At 35.9% G+C, this 20,067-nt stretch overlaps 2 protein-coding genes across 3 annotated transcripts; one reads left to right on the forward strand and one right to left on the reverse strand.

Moving 5' to 3' along the window:
- Positions 1–1,559: 1,559 nt before the first annotated feature.
- LOC107661006 (cytosolic 5'-nucleotidase 3-like) lies at positions 1,560–8,941 on the reverse strand. Of its 2 annotated transcripts, none has more exons than XM_016450448.1 (9): positions 8,637–8,941; positions 4,407–4,505; positions 4,103–4,172; positions 3,365–3,411; positions 3,197–3,282; positions 3,022–3,111; positions 2,685–2,847; positions 2,371–2,571; positions 1,560–2,289 (listed from the first exon to the last, which is right to left on the reverse strand). In XM_016450448.1, the coding sequence occupies exons 1-9, from the start codon at positions 8,772–8,774 to the stop codon at positions 2,188–2,190; spliced, it is 996 nt and encodes a 331-aa protein (XP_016305934.1). In that variant the 5' UTR covers positions 8,775–8,941; the 3' UTR covers positions 1,560–2,187. The 2 variants fall into 2 exon arrangements, with proteins under 2 accessions (XP_016305934.1, XP_016305935.1); XM_016450449.1 differs by lacking the exon at positions 8,637–8,941 and adding an exon at positions 5,415–5,433.
- A 1,677-nt stretch (positions 8,942–10,618) lies between these two features.
- LOC107661025 (sorcin-like) lies at positions 10,619–17,744 on the forward strand. The gene is made up of 8 exons (XM_016450470.1): positions 10,619–10,727; positions 14,087–14,155; positions 14,372–14,441; positions 14,566–14,609; positions 14,777–14,924; positions 15,585–15,698; positions 16,363–16,421; positions 17,117–17,744. The coding sequence occupies exons 1-8, from the start codon at positions 10,689–10,691 to the stop codon at positions 17,141–17,143; spliced, it is 570 nt and encodes a 189-aa protein (XP_016305956.1). The 5' UTR covers positions 10,619–10,688; the 3' UTR covers positions 17,144–17,744.
- Positions 17,745–20,067: the final 2,323 nt, after the last annotated feature.

The raw sequence follows: 20,067 nt of genomic DNA on the forward strand, positions 1-20,067 counted from the left end.
CGCTTACCATATACATTGTTTGTTTATTGTACAATTGTCAGAACCTGCAGCGAGTTGTCATTTTGCTTGTTTGATGGTCTGATGTTCAAAGGCAGGTCACAACTAGCACTGCATTTACAGAACAGAACTGCAGAAAATAAAAAAAAGGAAGGCCCTTGGAGATAAATTTCATGTTCAGTATTTCACACAATGAAGGACAAATAGATGTACTTTGCTCAAATTTGAGTGGAAAAATAATATAAAACAAAGTAATATGCATTACATATGTGACCCTGGAGAACAAAACCAATCATAAGTAGCACGGGTATATTTGTAGCAATAACCAACAATACATTGTATGGTTCAAAATGATTGATTTTTCTTTTATGCCAAAAATCATTAGGATATTAAGTAAAGATCATGTTCCATGAAGATATTTTGTAAATTTCCTACCGTAAATATATCAAAACTTAAATTTGGATTAGTAATATGCATTGCTAAAGACTTCATTTGGACAACTTTAAAGGCAATTTTCTCAGTATTTATTTTTTTTTTGCGCCCTCAGATTCCAGATTGTCAAATAGTTGTATCTCAGCCAAATATTGTCCTTATATCAAACCATACATCAATGGAAAGCTTATTTATTCAGCTTTCAGATAATGTATAAAACTCAATTTCAAAAAAATTAACCCTTACGCCTTTTGTGGTAAGGTTTTGTGGTCCAGGGTCACATATTTGAAAAAGTAACTCAGCTAATTTATTCTCAATTTAAAAGTAATGCATTGCTTTACTAGTTACTTGAAAAAAGTAATCTGATTATGCGTTACTTGTAATGCGTTACCCCCAACACTGACCATAACCCTAACACATTTGTTCACAGTGACAATTTATTCTGATTACATATGCCATTAGGAGGTGACAAATGGGTGTTATGACCCATTATGACTTACTGAATTGATTTGTCTCAAAAAAAGCAGCAAGTCTTATTTTACTTTATTTACTGACACCTCTCATGGCCCCGTGTTGAGAAAAATTGAGAGTGAGGTGCAGAGGCAGAGGCATTTCCTTCAGGCTGAGGCTTATTACTTTCACTTTTGGCGTAAGAGGGCCTTTACAGTTGCCAAAAATATAACTTTTTTTTTAAATATAAATACAGAAGCAAGCCCAGCCCAGCTGATAAAAAGTGACACAAAAGTAACATAAAGCATTACTTTACATAAAAAGTAACTAAGTAATGCAATTAAGTACGTTTTTTTAGAGTAATGCAACATTGTAATGCATTACTTTTAAAAGTAACTTTCCCCAACACTGGACAGACTCAAGTCCTTTGGAGGCACTAAACCTAACCTCACTAGAATTTTCAGGGAACATATTCCAAATTCAGACACATTTCAAACCTTGAAAGCATAACAGATAAAATTCAGTTTTTTTTTAAACTTTATACAGACCATGTTTTCAGTCTTCCTGCCAAACAGGTTGAGATTTCTCTTTAAGAAAAAGTTAAATAGTCACCTGCACTTGTTGCCAACTTTGTACAAATCTTTCTTATTCATTCACACATAATTTCACAGAATCAAACACTCCAGAGAAAAAAACTTTATTGCCTACCTCACAGGTAATCAGGAGGTTGTGCAAATGTTAACACCGAAAGGTTGATAATTTATGCTAAAACATTCTCACAGGACAAAGAACACAACACATGGAACATCATGGCTTCTGGAGCAATTTACAGTATTGCTTTAATGTTGATCTGTGCATGCAGCCTGCATACTCTCATGAAATACAAATTTCCATGAGAACTTTGACAGTTCTTCAGACTTTAAAAGTGCACATCATTTTAAGAATGATGATAAATGTCATATGTCAGTTGGGCTTTGTACTCTTCACAGTCCCAACTTTTATTGCAAACACTGAATACACATATTTCCATATCAAAAATACTACAAACAATAATTTTGCCAATATGCAAATGATGTATTTTTCTTTTGATATTCATTTACACCGAGATCCCAGGTGTATGTGTTTATTAAAATAGTTCATTATGATGAGAGGACACAACTTTAAAAAAAGTCAAAGGGTGACGTATGTATGGCTTGTGAACATGTGAGGCATGTCGACAGATGAACTATCCAGGTGACTCTGAATATACTGGAATCGGAGTCTTTTCCTTGCAGGCTGTGCTGTGGGCCGGTGGCTCTGCGGTGTCTATTATAAGATCTTCTGTAGTATGGAATTAGGCACTTCAAGTGTTTCATCCCTCACCAGAACTATATCATAAGAGTCCATGTACTTTTCTAACCGTTCCTCTACCTGTGAAATACAACAAAACCTTATCAGTGAAATCAACTAAACAACGGTCCTGTTTTGAGCAATGAGAAAAGAAATCAGTACCTTATCATTAAGAAAGCCGATTTTGAGGATGTGCTCTACATTGGGCACACCATCTGCCATGGTGAGATCACCGAGAGAGTCTCCGAGCAGAATAATGTTTCCATTGTCCTTCAGTTGTTTGAAATACTCTGTGTTCCTCAGGGCACCGTCATGCTTGTTGTAAACATGGACCAGCTCTCCTTTAAAGCCTTTCAGAACCCCCTGCAAGACAATACAGAAGATCCTGATCAGCAGATGATCATCACTGAGCTCAATTAAAGCAGTGTTTGAGAGTAATATAAACCGGTGATATTTATAAAAGCTTCGAGACTCACATTATCATCAAAGTCCATGAAGTTGGACACAACTTTGACGTTGGTGTGGTAGACGCCAGCTTGTCTGATAATTTCCTCCAGCACATCTCCCAGACCGGCGGAAAAAATGAACATAGGAACGTTGTGCTGGTGCAGCCGGTCAAAGAACTGCTCGTACCCTTCCCTGTCACACCAAACACATGCTTAAAGATCAGATCCGGCAACATCTTTGAGAGATTAATTGTGCTTTTGGTGTAGTAAAAGGATACCACAGCTGCTGCGATTCTAATGCAAGATTATTTGGTATTCAGAGTGAAAGTTGTGAAAACCTTAGGGTTAGGGTTAGAAATGTTTGTACCTTAGACAGACATCCGACTCTCTCACGACCTCTGGAAGTTTGTCCTTCTGCAATCTCTGTTCTACCAATAACGTGTGAGACTTAAAATACCTGAGGAAAAAAAGACCACGTTTATTTAATACAGCATTCTGAAAGATCATTTCATGTGTGTTTATTTGCATGTGTGGTCACTCACCACTCCACCATAAATGGATATTTCTCCTCCATGGTCAGATGTGGGTCAATCTCTATTGGATAATACATCTCCTTTAGTTGGAGCAGCTGGAAAAATTAAATTTTTAGCATGTAAATCATACAACGTTATACACACGTTTTATTGAAGAAAAAAAAAAAAACTATATACCTTCTTCCTACATTCTTCTGTCACCAGCTTGCAGTTGTCAATGATATCTGTAAAAGCCAAATGTACAGATCACTGGATATCAAAGTTATATTTTAGTGTGATTTTTAAAAATGTATCAGTCAATCCAGTGTCATCAAAATTTATATCCAGACAGAACAGGTTATAGCGAAATTTGACATCCATAAATTGTACCATTTTTAAAGAAAATACCCTCTTTTTATCAAGAAAAATGTTGACAGTATTTGAATAATAATAAAAAAAACTCTACAAATGTAATTGCTTGTAAGAGTCTTCTATGGTGTTATACTTTTAAGAAGTTTTATTTCATGTATAGTAACCCTCTTAGAATATTTTGTTTATTGACTTAATGCTTGTAAATTGTTGTGCTCTTTGTTGCGACTGCGAGATAAAAAGATGATAAAAAGGGGCTATTTTTTTTACTCGCTTTGGATCTCAAAGATATATTTTAGTGTGATTTTGAAAATGTATCAGTCAATTCAGTGTCATCAAAATTTATATCAAGACAGAACAGGTTATTGTAACATTTGTAAAGAAACAACCCTCCATCTATCAAGAAAAATGTTGACATATATATTTGAATTAAAAAAACTCTTTGAAAACTACTTTTAAGATTTGTTTTATTACATGCATAGTAACCCTCTTTGAATATTTTGTTTATTGACTAAATTGTTGTGCTCTTTGTTGCGAGATGATAAAAAGGGGCAATTTTTTACTCACTATGACATGTTGGGCAACGATTTCCATTGACAGCAAACTTGCTTAACGTCATATCAAAATCTGTGATGATCTGAAGAACAGAAGGAGAGTGAGCAGATCCAAGGTGGACACCATGGGACATTAGACCTAGTCACAAACTAATATATCAGCATTATAAAGCAACAGTGATGCCTGCTTTATTAAACACTACTAATGACAGTGTTGACACTACAAGTGTGTTCAGTGCATAACACTAGTAATGTGACAGCAGTTGTATGATAGACAGATGGCCTAATAAAGCACAGGGAGGTGACGGTGTTTGTACCTGCAGTTTCGATGCTCCACCTTTAATGAGACTGCAGATAACCTGCTCCACCCTCTCAGGGTCTCTGATGTGAACTGTGCTCTTCTCAAATTCTGGCATCTGCAGAAACACAAACACAGAAAGAACCAATGAGATTAAGCGGTTCAGTGGCATGCTTAATTATTCCCTCCCCTCTCCTTAATGCTGTGCTGATGTCACTGCAGAGAGGGAGGAGCCAGAAGAGGGCAGACGCCGAAGTCTCTCACTAGTAAAGGAGAAAAAGATATTAGCTTGAGTCTTATGGAAGAAATCCACTGAGGTGGAAGAAAATGACTGTGATATATCACAGGTAAAACTTACATCTTTGAGTTACAATTCTGTAATAACCAAATTATTACAGAATTATTTAAATGTTCTGTAATGCATTCTAATGTTTCGAAAACCTTTTTTTGTATTATATAATTAATGTGTTCATGCTTTGACTGCAATATAAATATATCTTGGTTTCTGTATACAGGTAATCGGGTTTAACATAGGTTTGTAACTGTAATTCTGACAGTGTTGACATGCCATTTGTCACTGTGAAGGTTGAGTCCCTCCTCGTCTCTATTCCAAAAATACAGTGGACAACATACCCTGAGTACACTGGATGCACGTGTGATCTACCCCTACCCCCATCTCATGCCTTCCAGATGGTAATCAGATCCCTTATATTTACAAGGCTGCATAAGAGGATGATTGTACAGTTTTTGAAACTAATTTGAAGTTTACCAAACTCTCCCAGAGAAATGATAAACAACCCATTCAAGAAGTACTACAACAAACACTTACAGTCAGTCACAATGACCACTGCATGAGGTACTTTTGAGTAAAACATGCCAATTTTGCAGCTCAGTTTGTTCTGATTCATGCAAGAACATCCACACATCAAATAAATGGTCATAGTGAAGACAGACTTTTATCACATAATGCTGACCCCATAAACATTTACCGCGTATAAACACATGTATAAATAGCATGTAAGCATACCTTTTCCTCTTCCAGGCGTCGTGTCAAACACAGAAGAAAATGTTTCTTGTCTGACACACACTTATATAGTCCTGGCACACAGGGGGCGTTGCCACAAAATTGATAACACCCCATAATCTAAACCCCCACAGGGAATCACATGACACAAACAGCCGTTTTAAGTACACATACACACACACACACAGGTTTGTTTTTATGGTTTATGGGGACTCTCCCTAGGCGTGATGCTTGCCATCCATCCGCTCATTCAAAGGGTTTAGCTTATTATTCATGCACATGCATCTCCAGACACACACACACACACACACACACACAAACAAACAAACAAACAACATCCAAAAAAATTAGTAATGACATCCATTTGGTAATGACAGATGAGGCACAGGTGCAGTTTGGAGTGTTTTTTAACACTAAACATGAACCTTACAAAAAAGTCAAACAGTACATTGTGTGTATACAGAAACTAAATTATGCTGACTGAAGGACTAAGGTTATCTCCTTGAGTCTGAGTGTTTGGTATGTGTGTATTGTGTGGCTCAATGAGGTCAGGGTTTGACAGCTCTACTCAATATAGAGGTATTTCGCAATGTCAGAAACAGAAATTATAAGCATTATAAGCTTTTAATGAAGCTCCAGAGTGAAACAGTCTGCACCACTGGATTCCTTATGGTTCGTGTATTTGAGAGTACTAAATATGTTCCAGCTCTCAAACTGTTAACATTCGTAGGGTTTGAGAGTCATGCTGTTACTTGCCAGTGTGTTTCTGACACAACACATTCCAGTGATAGGGAATGTCTTTAATCGTCACACATTGATTGTTTCATTGTATGTACATCTCTGTGTGCATTGTATTCGTGTCCCCACCCAAACAAAGGTCAAAACTGAAATATGGTTACTGAATCAATCAATTGGCACTTATTAAAGACACAAAAGTGATTCAGTCAAAGAACAGTGAGTGATTTTCTCTTTGTCTTTTGTTGCTTGATAAACATTAATGACACGGCAGCAGGTATATGCTTTTACTAATGCATGGATTTAATATACTGAGTCTTGCACACATCCGATTTCCACTGCTTACATTAATCTGAAAGTCTTTAGAAGCTAAATTTCACAGAATTTAGTTTATCAGATAATTCTGCATTAATCAAAATAGAATATTAGTTACAACTCTTATAAATATTACTGATCATCAGAGTACAGTACCATAGATATTTATGGCTCTTACAAGCTGGCTGCACTCTGCTATTTCATTTTCAATGAAAATTCATTGATTTGTTAAAGTGATGAGCAGTGTCTGAAATGTTGACCGTTCCAAGGTGGACTTGTTGACATTCATGTATCTCCATATAGGCTAGATATCTATGGTCACAGCACTGTTTATGACTCTTAAAAACCAGAAATGAATTAGCATTTTTGAAATTCTGGTTCCATTGTCCCAAAGTCATGTTTTTTTTTTTTTTTAAATGGCCGCAAATATGGTCTGTGGTTAAATACATCTTATACATTAAATACATCTGTAATACCCCACTTGTAATTGTTTAAGCATTTACTGTACGTGTCTTGAAAAAGGCTGGTGGTTAAATAGTACTATTAGAGCTTACTTTCTGCAATGATCTCAAAACCAATGGAAAAATCCTATTGACTTTTTTGCTGAGGAAATCAGGGTGATGCTGAATTCGGCTGATGACACAGGGCAACTTTGAGCAATGTTGCCATCAATGGGCAACCAGGTGAAACACAAGGCCCACGACCGATCTAAAGTATCTAGACATAAATTTGTAATCCATTATCAATGGGAAAGTGCCCAAGCAACACTGCTCAAAAAAGGTGCCCCGTGTTCACCAGCCTTAAAAATCATCCCTGCTGCAACATTCTATAGTGCAGGGTATATATATTCTATAGTGCAACATTTGAGTTCAGGAAGTAAAAATCCCATTTTCTCCATAACGGTATTGACTTTGAACAATAAATTAACCATCAAAAACAGGCCTACTGTGAGCTACTTGGTTGTTAATGGTATATGCTTTTGATTAAAGCCATTGGCCTGAATTATTACAACTTATCTTTTAAATACTTTCAAAAGTGAAATGCCTAGTGAAAAACTAGCACGATTCTGCGGAGAAATCTCCACCAAACCGAAAACCAAAACAAAGCAAATCATAACAAAAAAAACCGCCTCACTAAGCCCTCAAACGAACTGAATGTTTTACGTAAAAAAGAAAATTACTTTTCTATAAACAATCAACTTCTTTGAATCAACAATTGTATATCCATCAATCAATTATTTTAATTTGATCATTTAGCATTCTGGCATCCCCTCATTAAAGCCATAAGGTACCACTGTCTCGTCTTTTTGTCCATTTTTCAAAAATGTTTTCGCTTGAAATCAAAGTGTTTAATGTTGCATTTTACCTCATAGCTGGACTGGTTGATTTGGTTCATGATCCCTTCAGGTAGACTTGTGCCGGTATTCGGTAATGCGATATATCACGGTAATGAATACGCATCCTGATAATACCGCATACCGTGATAAACGCATTAGCAATTAATCGCAACATGAAAATTTGATACCGGCGTATCCCTACCTTCAGGACAACAATATTTCTGGTACCAAAGCCGCTCAAAAAAATGGGTGAGGAGAGCGCTGTTGCACCAAAAGTTACCATGACAACCAGCTCCTTTCTAGCAACATACATTTAAAGCAAAACTTTTCCAAAATAATTTAAAAAGTGTTGTAACTACTGTACGGTTACCATACTAAAGAAACCTGTAGATATTTTTCTAAGGATGGCATTAAGCCTGTAGTGAATATTATTGCTATCTAATGTCATTCGATAACAACCAAGTAATAAAAAAAACAATAATGTCTTCATAAATGCCAATCGATAGAAAGAACACGTGGGATGTTCGACTGAAAGTGACACTATACAATACATGAAGATGATATTGTATTTACTCTCTGAACATGATATTGTATTTATTCTGAATAAACAGAGCTCGAGAGTGCTGAATGACCTCTACATCCCATATATGTTGACAGTAACGTTACTGGCGCGCCCGGGGCCCACTTCAGCGCGAGCACTTCCGTTTTATTCAACGAACACAGCTGTCAACTTCTGGAGCTCGACAGCCTCGGGAACGTTCTCATTTTACGCGCTACACGCTCGCGGGGTGAACGGGGTGTGAAAGCCATTACAGAAATAGGAAAATGTGTGCGCTCACCATTTCGATTATCTTGGTTTTCTTTCCTGCTCTCTGTTTCTTGGTGAAAATGTACTGAGCGAACACGACTCCGCCGAACAACGCGCACATAGTAGCGCTCGCCATCGCGCCTACTTTAACCACCACGTTTCTGTCCATGTCCGCTCTCCGGTTAAAAAAACAAACCTTGTCGCGCAGACATTACGTTTACGGGGTGCGTCGGAACGGTACATAACCACACTACGCCCTATCTATTTCTGCGCTATGTAGTATGTATCATGTCCACTGATAGAACTGTCTGCATGCATAGAATTCCCGGATGATGCACTACGGTTGTCCAAATGTGAAGTATGCAACCAAAAGACTACATAGCAGTCTATATACCACAATGCAATGCGATCGACTGGACACCATTGCCTCCAGAGGGCGCTCTTTCTTTTTTCTGTTTTGTCTGCAGAATTGTAATCTTTTACTGCATGCTTATCATTCTAGAAATATTAGTACCTGACATACCAAACTGATATTCACCCCATTCGATATGAAATGATTCAATGAAAAGAACTTTCTTTTAGCCTCCTAATTCTGGGACATAGTTGTTAGTTGTAGTTGGTAGCTGTTGTAAATCTACAAGCAGAACACAATTGTTTTCTGGATTAATATTCATGTAATAAAATGTTGTTATCCAAAAAAAAAAAAAAGCAATAGGCGCTAAACAGTTCTTCCAGTTAAGATAACAAAAAACACAATATTCCACAATAAAAACAAAAAAAAACTTACACTTCAGATTGGGGAACACATATTCACTATTAACTAAGAGTTTTCCCTCAGTAAACGTATTAATAGTAAGCAAGTTGGTAAGCTGTAGTAGTTATGTTTAGGTATTGGGTCATGTATAATAAGGCAGTAATTATGTGCTTTATATTTACTAATAAGCAGCCAATATGCTAGTAATATGCATACTAATAAGCAACTAGTTAATAGCGAATAGTGTTCCCTAATCTAAAGTATTACTAAAAGCGTTTCTATTTTAAGTTTTTAAAACTCTTATAAAGAAATCATAATTCACTCAATTACACAGGTTGTGCGTTGAAAAATGATATAGCCTACTTATTTAATAAAGACAATATAAGCAGCTAAATATGAAGTATTACACCTTTTACGGTTACACTTTACTTGAAGGGGTGTGCATAAGACTGACATGACACCTTCATAATCATGACATGACACACGTCATGAATATGAAGATTTTTTATGCATGTTTATGAGAACTGTCATTAAGTGTCATTCGCTCAGTTATGTAATTTTTAATGCAAAGATGACATTGTTTGAGATGTCTTTGTTATGGGCTATGGTTAGGGGTAAGGGTAGGGGTAGGGTTAGGTCAAATAATGTCATATTTGCATTAAAAATGACATAACTGAGCGAATGACACTTAATGACAGTTCTCATAAACATGCATTAAACCTCCTTCATATTCATGACATGTGTCATGTCATGATTATGAAGGTGTCATGCCAGTCTTATGCACACCCCTTCAAGTAAAGTGTTACCGTAATATTAATTAACTATATGTAGCCTACTTACTATATAGGGATTTGTCCTAGGGTTATTTGCATGTAATTATGCATCATTTATTGTTATTATAATAGTAAGTACATGTAACATGTGTAACAAGGACACCTTAAAATAAAGCGTTACCCAGATTTGTTTATGTCTCAAATTATCTGCATTTTCTTGCAGGCGTTCTACATTCATTTGTGTGCAGGTGTCGCGGTATATTCTGAACAGTCAAATATTTTCCAAAAGCAATATTTTCATTCGCTTCTAGGCTTTCAAGTCTATTTCACAGTTGAGTAAATACAAAAGAATGGATTTATTATTAGGTTTGTTTATCTAATACCATAGTGCGAGCCAGATCATCTTACGTTAGTAGGAAAAAAAACCAACAAAAAAACAAACATTGGTTTTGTTTGCCACGCCCATTACGGAAGAGGGCGGAGATTAAAATCCACACATTTAAGCATCAATTGATCCGGTTTTGGGCAGTCTCCAAGAAGAAATCGCTCTTGTACAATGAATTTCCAGGGATACGGTGCACCGGCTGCTGGCGGGGTATGATTTATCAGTTTTCTGTCAATTATATGAATTCATTCGCTGTACATGAACATTTTAAACAGAACGTTTGGTAAAGCCTGATGTTAAACAATCTTGCGCTTATTCTAACATAGTGTGACCATGAGCTTGTTTAAGTTGCCACAGGGTGAATATTATTAGGCGATGGCTATGCTCTTTATCTTACAGTGGGCGCTGTAAAGGGAAAGTGTTAGTAGGTTTTGTGGCGTTTAAAGCTCTCCTGGTTGGTTGAATAAATATGGAATTTAATTGTTGCTGGTTTGCCTACCTCTGGTTTACAAAACACACCTGTTTTTTTATCAGCAGATTAGTACAGTGACCCTTGACCAGAACTGGGTGTGTCAGATTGAGACACGGCTGTAGGTCATTGGTTTTTTTCATACTAGTTCTTCTGACCCACAGCATTGCGAATTTTATATGCTGCTCTTATCTGACGCACTTAGTCCATTTCCTGGAGTTCTCTCTTAATGGAGCTTGTGATATGCATTTACTGTGTTATTTAAGAAAGCCATACACCATTTGTGCAGTGCTGTGTGCCCAGGATTGTACTGTAATCATTGTAGTACAGTGGTTCCCAAACCTGTCCTGGATGCCCCCCTGCCCTGCACCTTTTGTATGTCTCCCGTATCTAACACACCTGATTCCACTCATCAGCTCTTTAGTAGAGACTGCAAGAACTAAATTGGATATGTCTGATTAGGGAGACATACAAAATGTGCAAGGCAGGGGGTCCTCCAGGACAGGTTTGGGACCACTGTTGTAGTGTTTCACTAGATGGTCCTTCCTACAAATGCTTAACTTCAAAATAAAAGTGCCTGCTTTTAAAGTAGTCTATTAATAATTGGTGGGTGTACAACTGGTTAAATCATCAGGAAAGCACGAAGTAGCAAATGTTCACTGAATAATGCGGTTTGAATTGATACAATACAATTGTGTATGTCAGTTCCTCCCTCAATTTTGTTATGCTCACATAATTTTAGTTTCTCTGCTTCTCTAACATAAATTATGAAGAAGTACAATGTGAAAAGGTTCTTCCAAGAAGGCTTTATTTGATCACATGCTTCATAAATAAATGAATGTTTTTGTTTTTAACTATTTTTTATATATAAATACTTTGTGTAGACCTGTAAACAAAAGTTATGTAGACACATACTAAATCTAGAATAAGTGTGATGTACTGTGTACTTTAGAGTATTATTTGCATGATGTAAACTCAGAGCTTGTCTTCAGTCTTAAAGGGATTGTTCACCCAAAAATGAAAATGTTGTCATCATTTACTCACCCTCGAGATGTTCCAAAAGTTTCTTTCTTCTTTCAACACAAAAGAAGATAATTTTAAGAATGTTGGTAACCAAACCGTTGCTGGTACTTGATTTTCTATACTTTAGGTTCATTGAGTTTCAGTCATGTTCAGGGTTATTTAAACACTACCATGAAAAAAAAAAGTGAAATATTCACTGTAAAAATGCGGTGACAGTGAACAGTGATTCAAGTATTACAGGATGGCATATCGATATATTATAGAGTGATATACAGGTGCATCTCAATAAATTAGAATGTCGTGGAAAAGTTTGTTAAAATGCAGTTGGTAAAAGAGACGACCACATGATGAAGTTTCATCTTAAGTGGCCTGACCATAAGCCATAGCTGATTCTCAAATATATAGTATGCACAGTGCACAGGGTCAAACACACAAAGACAAAATGCCATCAGGGAAACACACATGACATTACACCATTGCAATAAACATTAATTACAGAAAATGTAACACAGAATACCCTACCGTAAACCGATTAAAAAATTAATATATATAAAAAATAAAAAAAAAGAAGAAACAAAACTAAGTTTATAAAACAATCATATGTAATGCATTACATATAGGGACTTCTGGGAATGACCTTTTACTGTTTGTCAACTTTTTTTTATACAATTGCATAGAAAATCATTGCTGTAACTTGCGAAAAACCATAAATTTGACTGCATTTTACAGTAAAATTATATATAGGCTAATGTGATGTTAAACCACTTACAGATTTTCACCATGGTAAGGTAACTTAAAGTCAAACAATTAACAGGTATTTACTGTACCAGTTTTGCAGTTTTTGTGTGTGTGTGTATTAGGGCTGGGCGATATATCTAAAAAAATGTATCAACGATATAATGTTTCATATCGTTCGGTATCGATAATTATTGACATTTTTTTATAACCTTTTTTAAAACAAAGAGCAATAGAAATTTTTTTTACATTTAACCACTGTATTTTTAAATTAACACAAATTTTTGTTTTTTTTAACAGTCAAACATAAAATAAAAATTAAACAAATATCTAATTTCTAATGTTTTATATGCAGATAAATAGGTTAAACTTTTGGCTTGTTTCCCGAGGCCACAGGAGGGCACAATGAGCAAAATAATGCAGCACATTAAATTGTCAACGCAAAGAAAATAACTGTCTATGAAAAAACGTGCATTACGTCTAAATTAACTCATATAAATCAAATATAATTTCGTAAATTGCATAAACAATTATGAACAAAACAGCATCACCTATTTACGCATTGCTTAATACAAAGAGCCGAATCGCCCATCACGCAGATTGCCTTTAAAAACATATGTGATGCAGTGAAAGGGAATAAACCTCCACAAATTTGTCATGTGTTTTCTAAAAGTTTAAACTGTTTTAACTTTGCATGGCTGTCTACATCTCTTCTGTGAGACGCGAGTGCAGCAGTCATATTTGTCCATCTAGAAAATGCGAAAATGTAAATGGCTTGGTTTCGGTTTTAACCTAATCAAGATCTTCTACGCATTGAGCTACTATATTTCTCTAATATTTTGAATGCATAACGCAGCAACTGCTCGTGCGCGACTAACAAAACATTAAACTACAACGTCACTTACATCATCATCGCATCTCCTGCTCCACTGATGACGCTCCCTGACGCACACCTAACATTTGATTGTACATTCAAATGCAAATGTTTATTTTAAATTTGACTAATATTCTTTTTTTTTGTTATTATTCACAGTCTCCTCATCACAGGCAGGCACAGCACTCATTACAGCATGTGTTTGTGTGTGTTGTCTGCGTCACTCATAGCACGTGCCTATATCGTGCGCTATATCGAACATGTTTTATATCGTTATCGAAGAAGGTGTACCGTCGATAAATATCGATACCATTTTATCGCCCAGGCCTAGTGTGTATACAAAATACAAAAGGTATACAAATAAACTTATAGCAGAAATATGCATTTCTGCAAATTAAGAATGTGCCGCTCCCTATTACCACCATTTATAATGGCACTAAAATCAGCTCCTTCCCCCTTCTTCTGTAGTATCCAGGTGGATTCCCTGGACAGCAGCAGGACCCTCTGTATGGATACTTCTCTGCAGTCGCTGGTCAAGTAAGAGGGTGTTTCATTTGCTCTTCAAAAGTTATTGCATAGAAATTCTACTGAGATTCCATAGATTAGCCTATACACATCAGTCTTTCTCATAGAAAGTTTAAATTCATTACATGCTACTTCTTGTTTCATTCTGCTGAACAACCATGAGTGCATTTTTCTCTAATATGAATATTATAGAGTTGTTGATAAATATAGGTATATGTTTTTGTCTAGGATGGCCAGATATCTGCAGAGGAACTTCAGACTTGTTTGACTCAGGCCAACTTCTCTGGTGGCTACAGACGTAAGAATGTTTGTCTTCATTTACTAGAGATGCAGAATGTACAGAAATCCCCATAATCGTAAGCTGAAAGTATTTGCAGATTTATAACTTTGCAGGTTTGTAACAGTCATTCTTTGTCTTGCAGCTTTCAACATTGAGACATGTAGACTGATGATCAGCATGCTTGATGTATCCTTCTCACTCACACTGAAGACATTTTAGACACACTGAATCGTTTCAGGCGTATTATGATTTTCAACACTGAATGTATTCAACTTTACTACTATGCCAACCCTGGTTCTAAATGAATTGCAGCCTTTTCTTGGACTTTTTTCCCTAACTTAGCCTTTCATCAGAGAGACATGTCTTGCTCAATGGGTTTCAATGAGTTTAAGGAGTTGTGGGCAGTGCTCAGTGGCTGGAAGCAGCACTTCATGAGCATTGACAGGGACATGAGTGGCACAGTTGACCCACAGGAAATGAGCCAAGCCGTTTCCTCTATGGGTAAAACTTCTTATGAGATGCTAATTTGGGGACCAATTCTTTAGCAGAAATAAACTCCCTATTTGCTGCTTATTAATAGTTAGTAAAGTAGTTGTTAAGTGTAGGTATGGGGCAGGATTAAGGGAACGAATATATGGTCATGTAGAATAAGACATTAATACGTGCTCCATAAAGTACTAATAAACAGCCAATATGCTAATAATTTGCATGGTAATAAGCAACTAGTAATAGTGAGAATTGGTCCCTAAACTAAAGTGTTATCAATAATTTGACTTCAATCCATATTCTTTGAGCTGAACAGAGAGCATTTGAAAAGCAGTGACAATGCAGCCAAGTCATGCTCTAAATGATCATATAGCAAATCTATGGTAACGGTATTTTCGTAAAGACTTTAGTTAACGTGTGATATTAAGGTTATGATGTCTGAATACATCAGCCCAATTTTTATACAACTGCTAGATCCGAGGTCTTCCTTTAGCAGGGCTGTGGATAAATGAATAAAAAGACAGAATGGAATATCTGTAAAGCTTTTTATTTGTGCTTCCTGACAAGAAAAAAACAGCATGGATGCAATTTGATTTCCGTCTGGCTAATTAGTGGCAAGAGGTTTAAATGGAATGTGAATGTGTTTTTGAAGGTCATGGTGTGTCATGTTTGCAGGGTACAGGCTGAGTCCTCAGGCCATGAACTGCATAATTAAGCGGTACAGCTCTAATGGGAAGATCTCATTTGATGATTATGTCGCTTGCTGTGTCAAACTGAGGAGCTTGACTGGTAAGTATGAAAAATCGTACTGATTTTTGAAATTCTGATTGTAAATGGAGCTTTCCATTTAGTGAACTATTAGGTTGAATTATGCCTGTTCCACATACTGTGTGAGTTTTCTATTTAACATGAAATGAAGTTATTACTCTGAATATTTTCTTAAATAATGGAAATAAAATGTTTTTGGGAAGGGGTAATTGATAACTACTACAAACTTGATTCTCATGAAATTCTATGTACATGAATAGAAGGACAACCCTTAAATAGAGCGTAAACCTGCAGAGTGTTGACTGTTTCAAACATTTTTCTAATTTCCTGTTGTTAGTGCTGAAATAATCTCATAGAGTATGTGCAACAGGCTTTAGTGCAATCTGGGACACATTTTTATTTACTTACACTTTGGAAATTTATTGTCATCTCCACACTTCCAACCAACAAATGACAGCTCTCTGGAATGGTCAAGATAGTTTTTTTTAAATTATTATTATTTCTTCAGGGCCGTCAATGTATGTGATTTTTAAAATCAAAGTTTATGTGTTCCAGATTACCCTAATGATAATTTGACTTTCAGCAGCATTGTTTAAATTAGCCTAAGTGATTGATTAATTAAATTGACTGAACTAATTAAGTGAAAAATGTTAATGTTTTTACTGTAAAACTGTCTCATGATCAGATGTGTTCAGAAAGAGGGACCAGGCTCAACAGGGAGTGGTGACACTTCAGTATGATGATGTAAGTCCTCAAAACATTACAGAACATAATATAATGAAGAAAAACTGTTACATATGGCAAGAGAATATAAAATCTAAATAATTTCAGTGCAATGTAATCAGGAAAAATGATTCCCACAGAGCATAGTCCACAGATACTGCTGTTGTACACAGTGTGGGGAAAAAAAGCACTCATTATTGAGAAAAAAAAAAATTGTCAAAGATCAAATCTTACGATTGATCACAAATGAGTGAGGAATCACATTATATAAAACATACTGTTCATGCAGATATTAAGTTGAACTTATGGTTTTAAAATGCATTTATAATGTAAGCCTCTAATATGTGTATATATTATACAGTATATAAAATTACAGTGTTGTATTTTAATTTGAACATTACTCACCCAGCAACAGTTAATTGTTTAGGTGGTCCTTTAATAGTCATGTGCCCTGAGACCCGAATTGAGCTGCTTTGCAAAATGACTTGTTAGAGGAACTGTTTGATTTATTAATACATTTATTAATGTTAATATTTATTGAACATTGGTGTCATTTATCCTGTTGCTGCTACCATGGTTTTATTTTAAACATTATAAAATATTAATTACTTTTGATTATCTGCCATTAGGTAATGTAGATGTGTAAAATGATTCCATTTAAAGGTCTTAAATGTCTCTGGTATAGATTAATTTCTTTTTTGCATCTCTTTTCACAGTTCATCCAGTGCACCATGAGCATCTGAGAGAAGCCTCTGGGTTCATGCAAAGATCCACAAATAAAAAAATGTATACTTTAGTTTGCATTTTTATAACTTTTATAAACAATTCACTTACATGTGCTTTCGTGTCATACTTTGACAATATTGTAGTACTGATACAATATAAAACATACATTTAAACAATATTGTTTGCAATTGCACTATTGGATTATTCATATGACTAAGTACGGAATGCCTCTACACCAATGACTTTTATAGTCTATCCATTTAAAATTTAACAGATATTCTATATCAAGTTATTGTATCAAAGCAGCTATACAGAAATCCATGATATTAATGTTTATAATATCCTAATGCCTTACAGTCGCAGATTAGAGTGGCAGTATATTATAGTATAGCACCACCATAACCAGCATCCCACCTCTGGAGTCTTGTCAGCGTATATATACATATATATATATATATACCTCCAATTCATTTGTCTTAATGTCTTAATTTGACACGGTCAGTAATGAATACTTTGTCAATGTGAGGCATGCTAAACTTCAGATCCATGTGTGAGTGCTGTTAACTGGAAGTAAAATGTTTTATTATATATCACCAAAGAATTCTTGACACTTGTGCTGTTGTATACAGTGTGAAATTAAGAAAATAGCACTCATTATTGAGAAATGTGTATAACCAGTTCTTCACTTGGAAATCAAAGAGGTGAGACTACAAATAAGTAAAGAATTGCATTATCTAAAACATATTGTTCATCCAGATGTTAAGTTGGATTTATGGTATTCAAATTCAGTTATAATACAAGCCTCTAATATGCGAGTTATAATTTAGACATTTTAGTTTTTAAACATATTTTAATGTCTTCAAGTCATTGTCTTGTTACATCACCCAACATCTCTAAAGCTTGAATCATGAACTGTTGTCCTAACGTTCTCTTGTTAAATGCACTGATTCGGTTTTGTTCTCTCACTGATGCGGTTCTTTTGTTCTTTAAATGATTGCAACAAAGAAAGTGTGCAGGCCCTAAGGCACCAAAGCAGTGCTAAACTATGATGTTTCCACCATGCTTCACAGTTGGGAAGAGGTTTAGGTGTTGGTGTGCAGTGGTCTTTTCTCTCTAAAAACGTTTGACAAAAAGGATGACGTTTTGTGGACTTGAATGTGCAGGTTTTTTAGATTGTGGGCAAACATGAGACGTGTCTCAATAAAACCACACAGCAGTGGTTTTCTTTCATTCACCCCATTCCTGTTTAGTTCTGATAGTGGACATATGAACAAAAACTAGTTTGCCTTTCTCACCTCTTTCTGGATTTCCCATTGTGTGATCTTTGCAGGGTGTTCACTCCTATGCTGAAAAATAAAAAATTGGTGTAGAATTTACTTTGAAATTTCAATCAGAAATTGCGTATAAATTTCACAAATAACTACAAAGAAATGTTATTTTCATATGCGGAAAGACTGAATGACTATTTTCTTGTAAAACACTCCAATAATCTTTATTTACCACTTTGAAAAAAAAAAACTCTTCCCCCAATGTTGTTTGAGTAGCAACAGTTAAGAATTTGATAATGGATTCATGAACATCCAGGTCTTCAGCAATGCTTGTGTTGCTTTTTCCAGCTTTGTGCATCTCTGTAATGCATTTGTGTGCCTTTGTGCTATGTGTGCCTTTATTTATAGGGCAGGTCACCTATGCTTACCAACCCACAGTCGCATCTGCTTAATTGACTCCATTTAGCTTTTGGAGAAGTCAGAACACAATGATTCATTTTCTTCTTCAGTGTTTGTAGATTTTTTAAAGGTCTTGTTTTGACCTATTGCAGTTTTGAGGGGCTCAGTTTTATTTTGATTTTAGAAGATAAACGTGATTGCTCTCCTGACAAATCAGCAGTTTCTTGTTTTTTTATGTCTTGCTGGCATGTCTCTTAGGTGTTGAGGACTAGTGGATGTTTGAGCCTACAGTCAGTACAAGTAAAATACTTACTGTTAAAACCAGATACCCTAAGACTTTTACTCAAATCGTGTTGGAACTGGTGACTTGTAATGGAGTCATTTTTGCTTTAAGGTATCTACATGCTACAGGAAGAACATAATAACCACAAATATGTTAGAAATATTTGCAAATTGGGAGAAATCATTTATTGTGAGTATTTCAGTAGAAAGCACCAGGATCCTGCTGCGAGTGGAATTTCCACTTTCATACTTAAACCACAGCTAATGCAGTGTGTGATGGTTGGGGTTCCTGTAGCTCGAACAGTTGAGCATTGGGTTGGCAACACCAGTGTTGTGGGTTTGATTCCTAGGGAATGCAATGCATGAACTGAAATAATATATGAAAATTTCTTGAATCTACTGTAGGTTGATTTGGATGTTGAATGTTGTGTTGTTAAAGGGATAGTTCACCCAAGAATGAAAATTTGATGTTTATCTGCTTACCCCCAGGGCATCCAAGATGTAGGTGACTTTATTTCTTCAGTAGAACACATTTGATGATTTTTAACTTTAACCGTTGCAGTCTATCAGTCGTATAATGCATGGCAATGGTAACAAAATCTATGAGAGTAAAAAAAACATGCACAGACAAATCCAAATTAAACCCTGTGACTCGTCACGACACATTGATGTCCTAAGACACGAAACGATCGGTTTGTGCCAGAAACCGAACAGTATTTATATCATCTTTTACCTCTAATACACCACTATGTCCAACTTCTTTACGTTAATGGGTGTGTTGATATCCAGCTGAAGAGCAATCAGCCATAACTTCAGGCGAGCAGGCTCAAGTTGGTAATATGTGGAAAGTCACCACTCCCGAATGAGTTCGCGCGAGAGAACATAATCTTTTAGTTTTAAGTCGGTTTGAACAATCCGGATAAGCGCAAGCAAGTACCATTTTGATTAGCCGTCGTACCTACAATGACTGTGCACTGTGTAAACAATGAGTG

Source organism: Sinocyclocheilus anshuiensis, unplaced genomic scaffold (assembly GCF_001515605.1).
Source record: "Sinocyclocheilus anshuiensis isolate Anshui unplaced genomic scaffold, SAMN03320099.WGS_v1.1 scaffold1036, whole genome shotgun sequence".
Classification (NCBI taxonomy): domain Eukaryota; kingdom Metazoa; phylum Chordata; class Actinopteri; order Cypriniformes; family Cyprinidae; genus Sinocyclocheilus; species Sinocyclocheilus anshuiensis.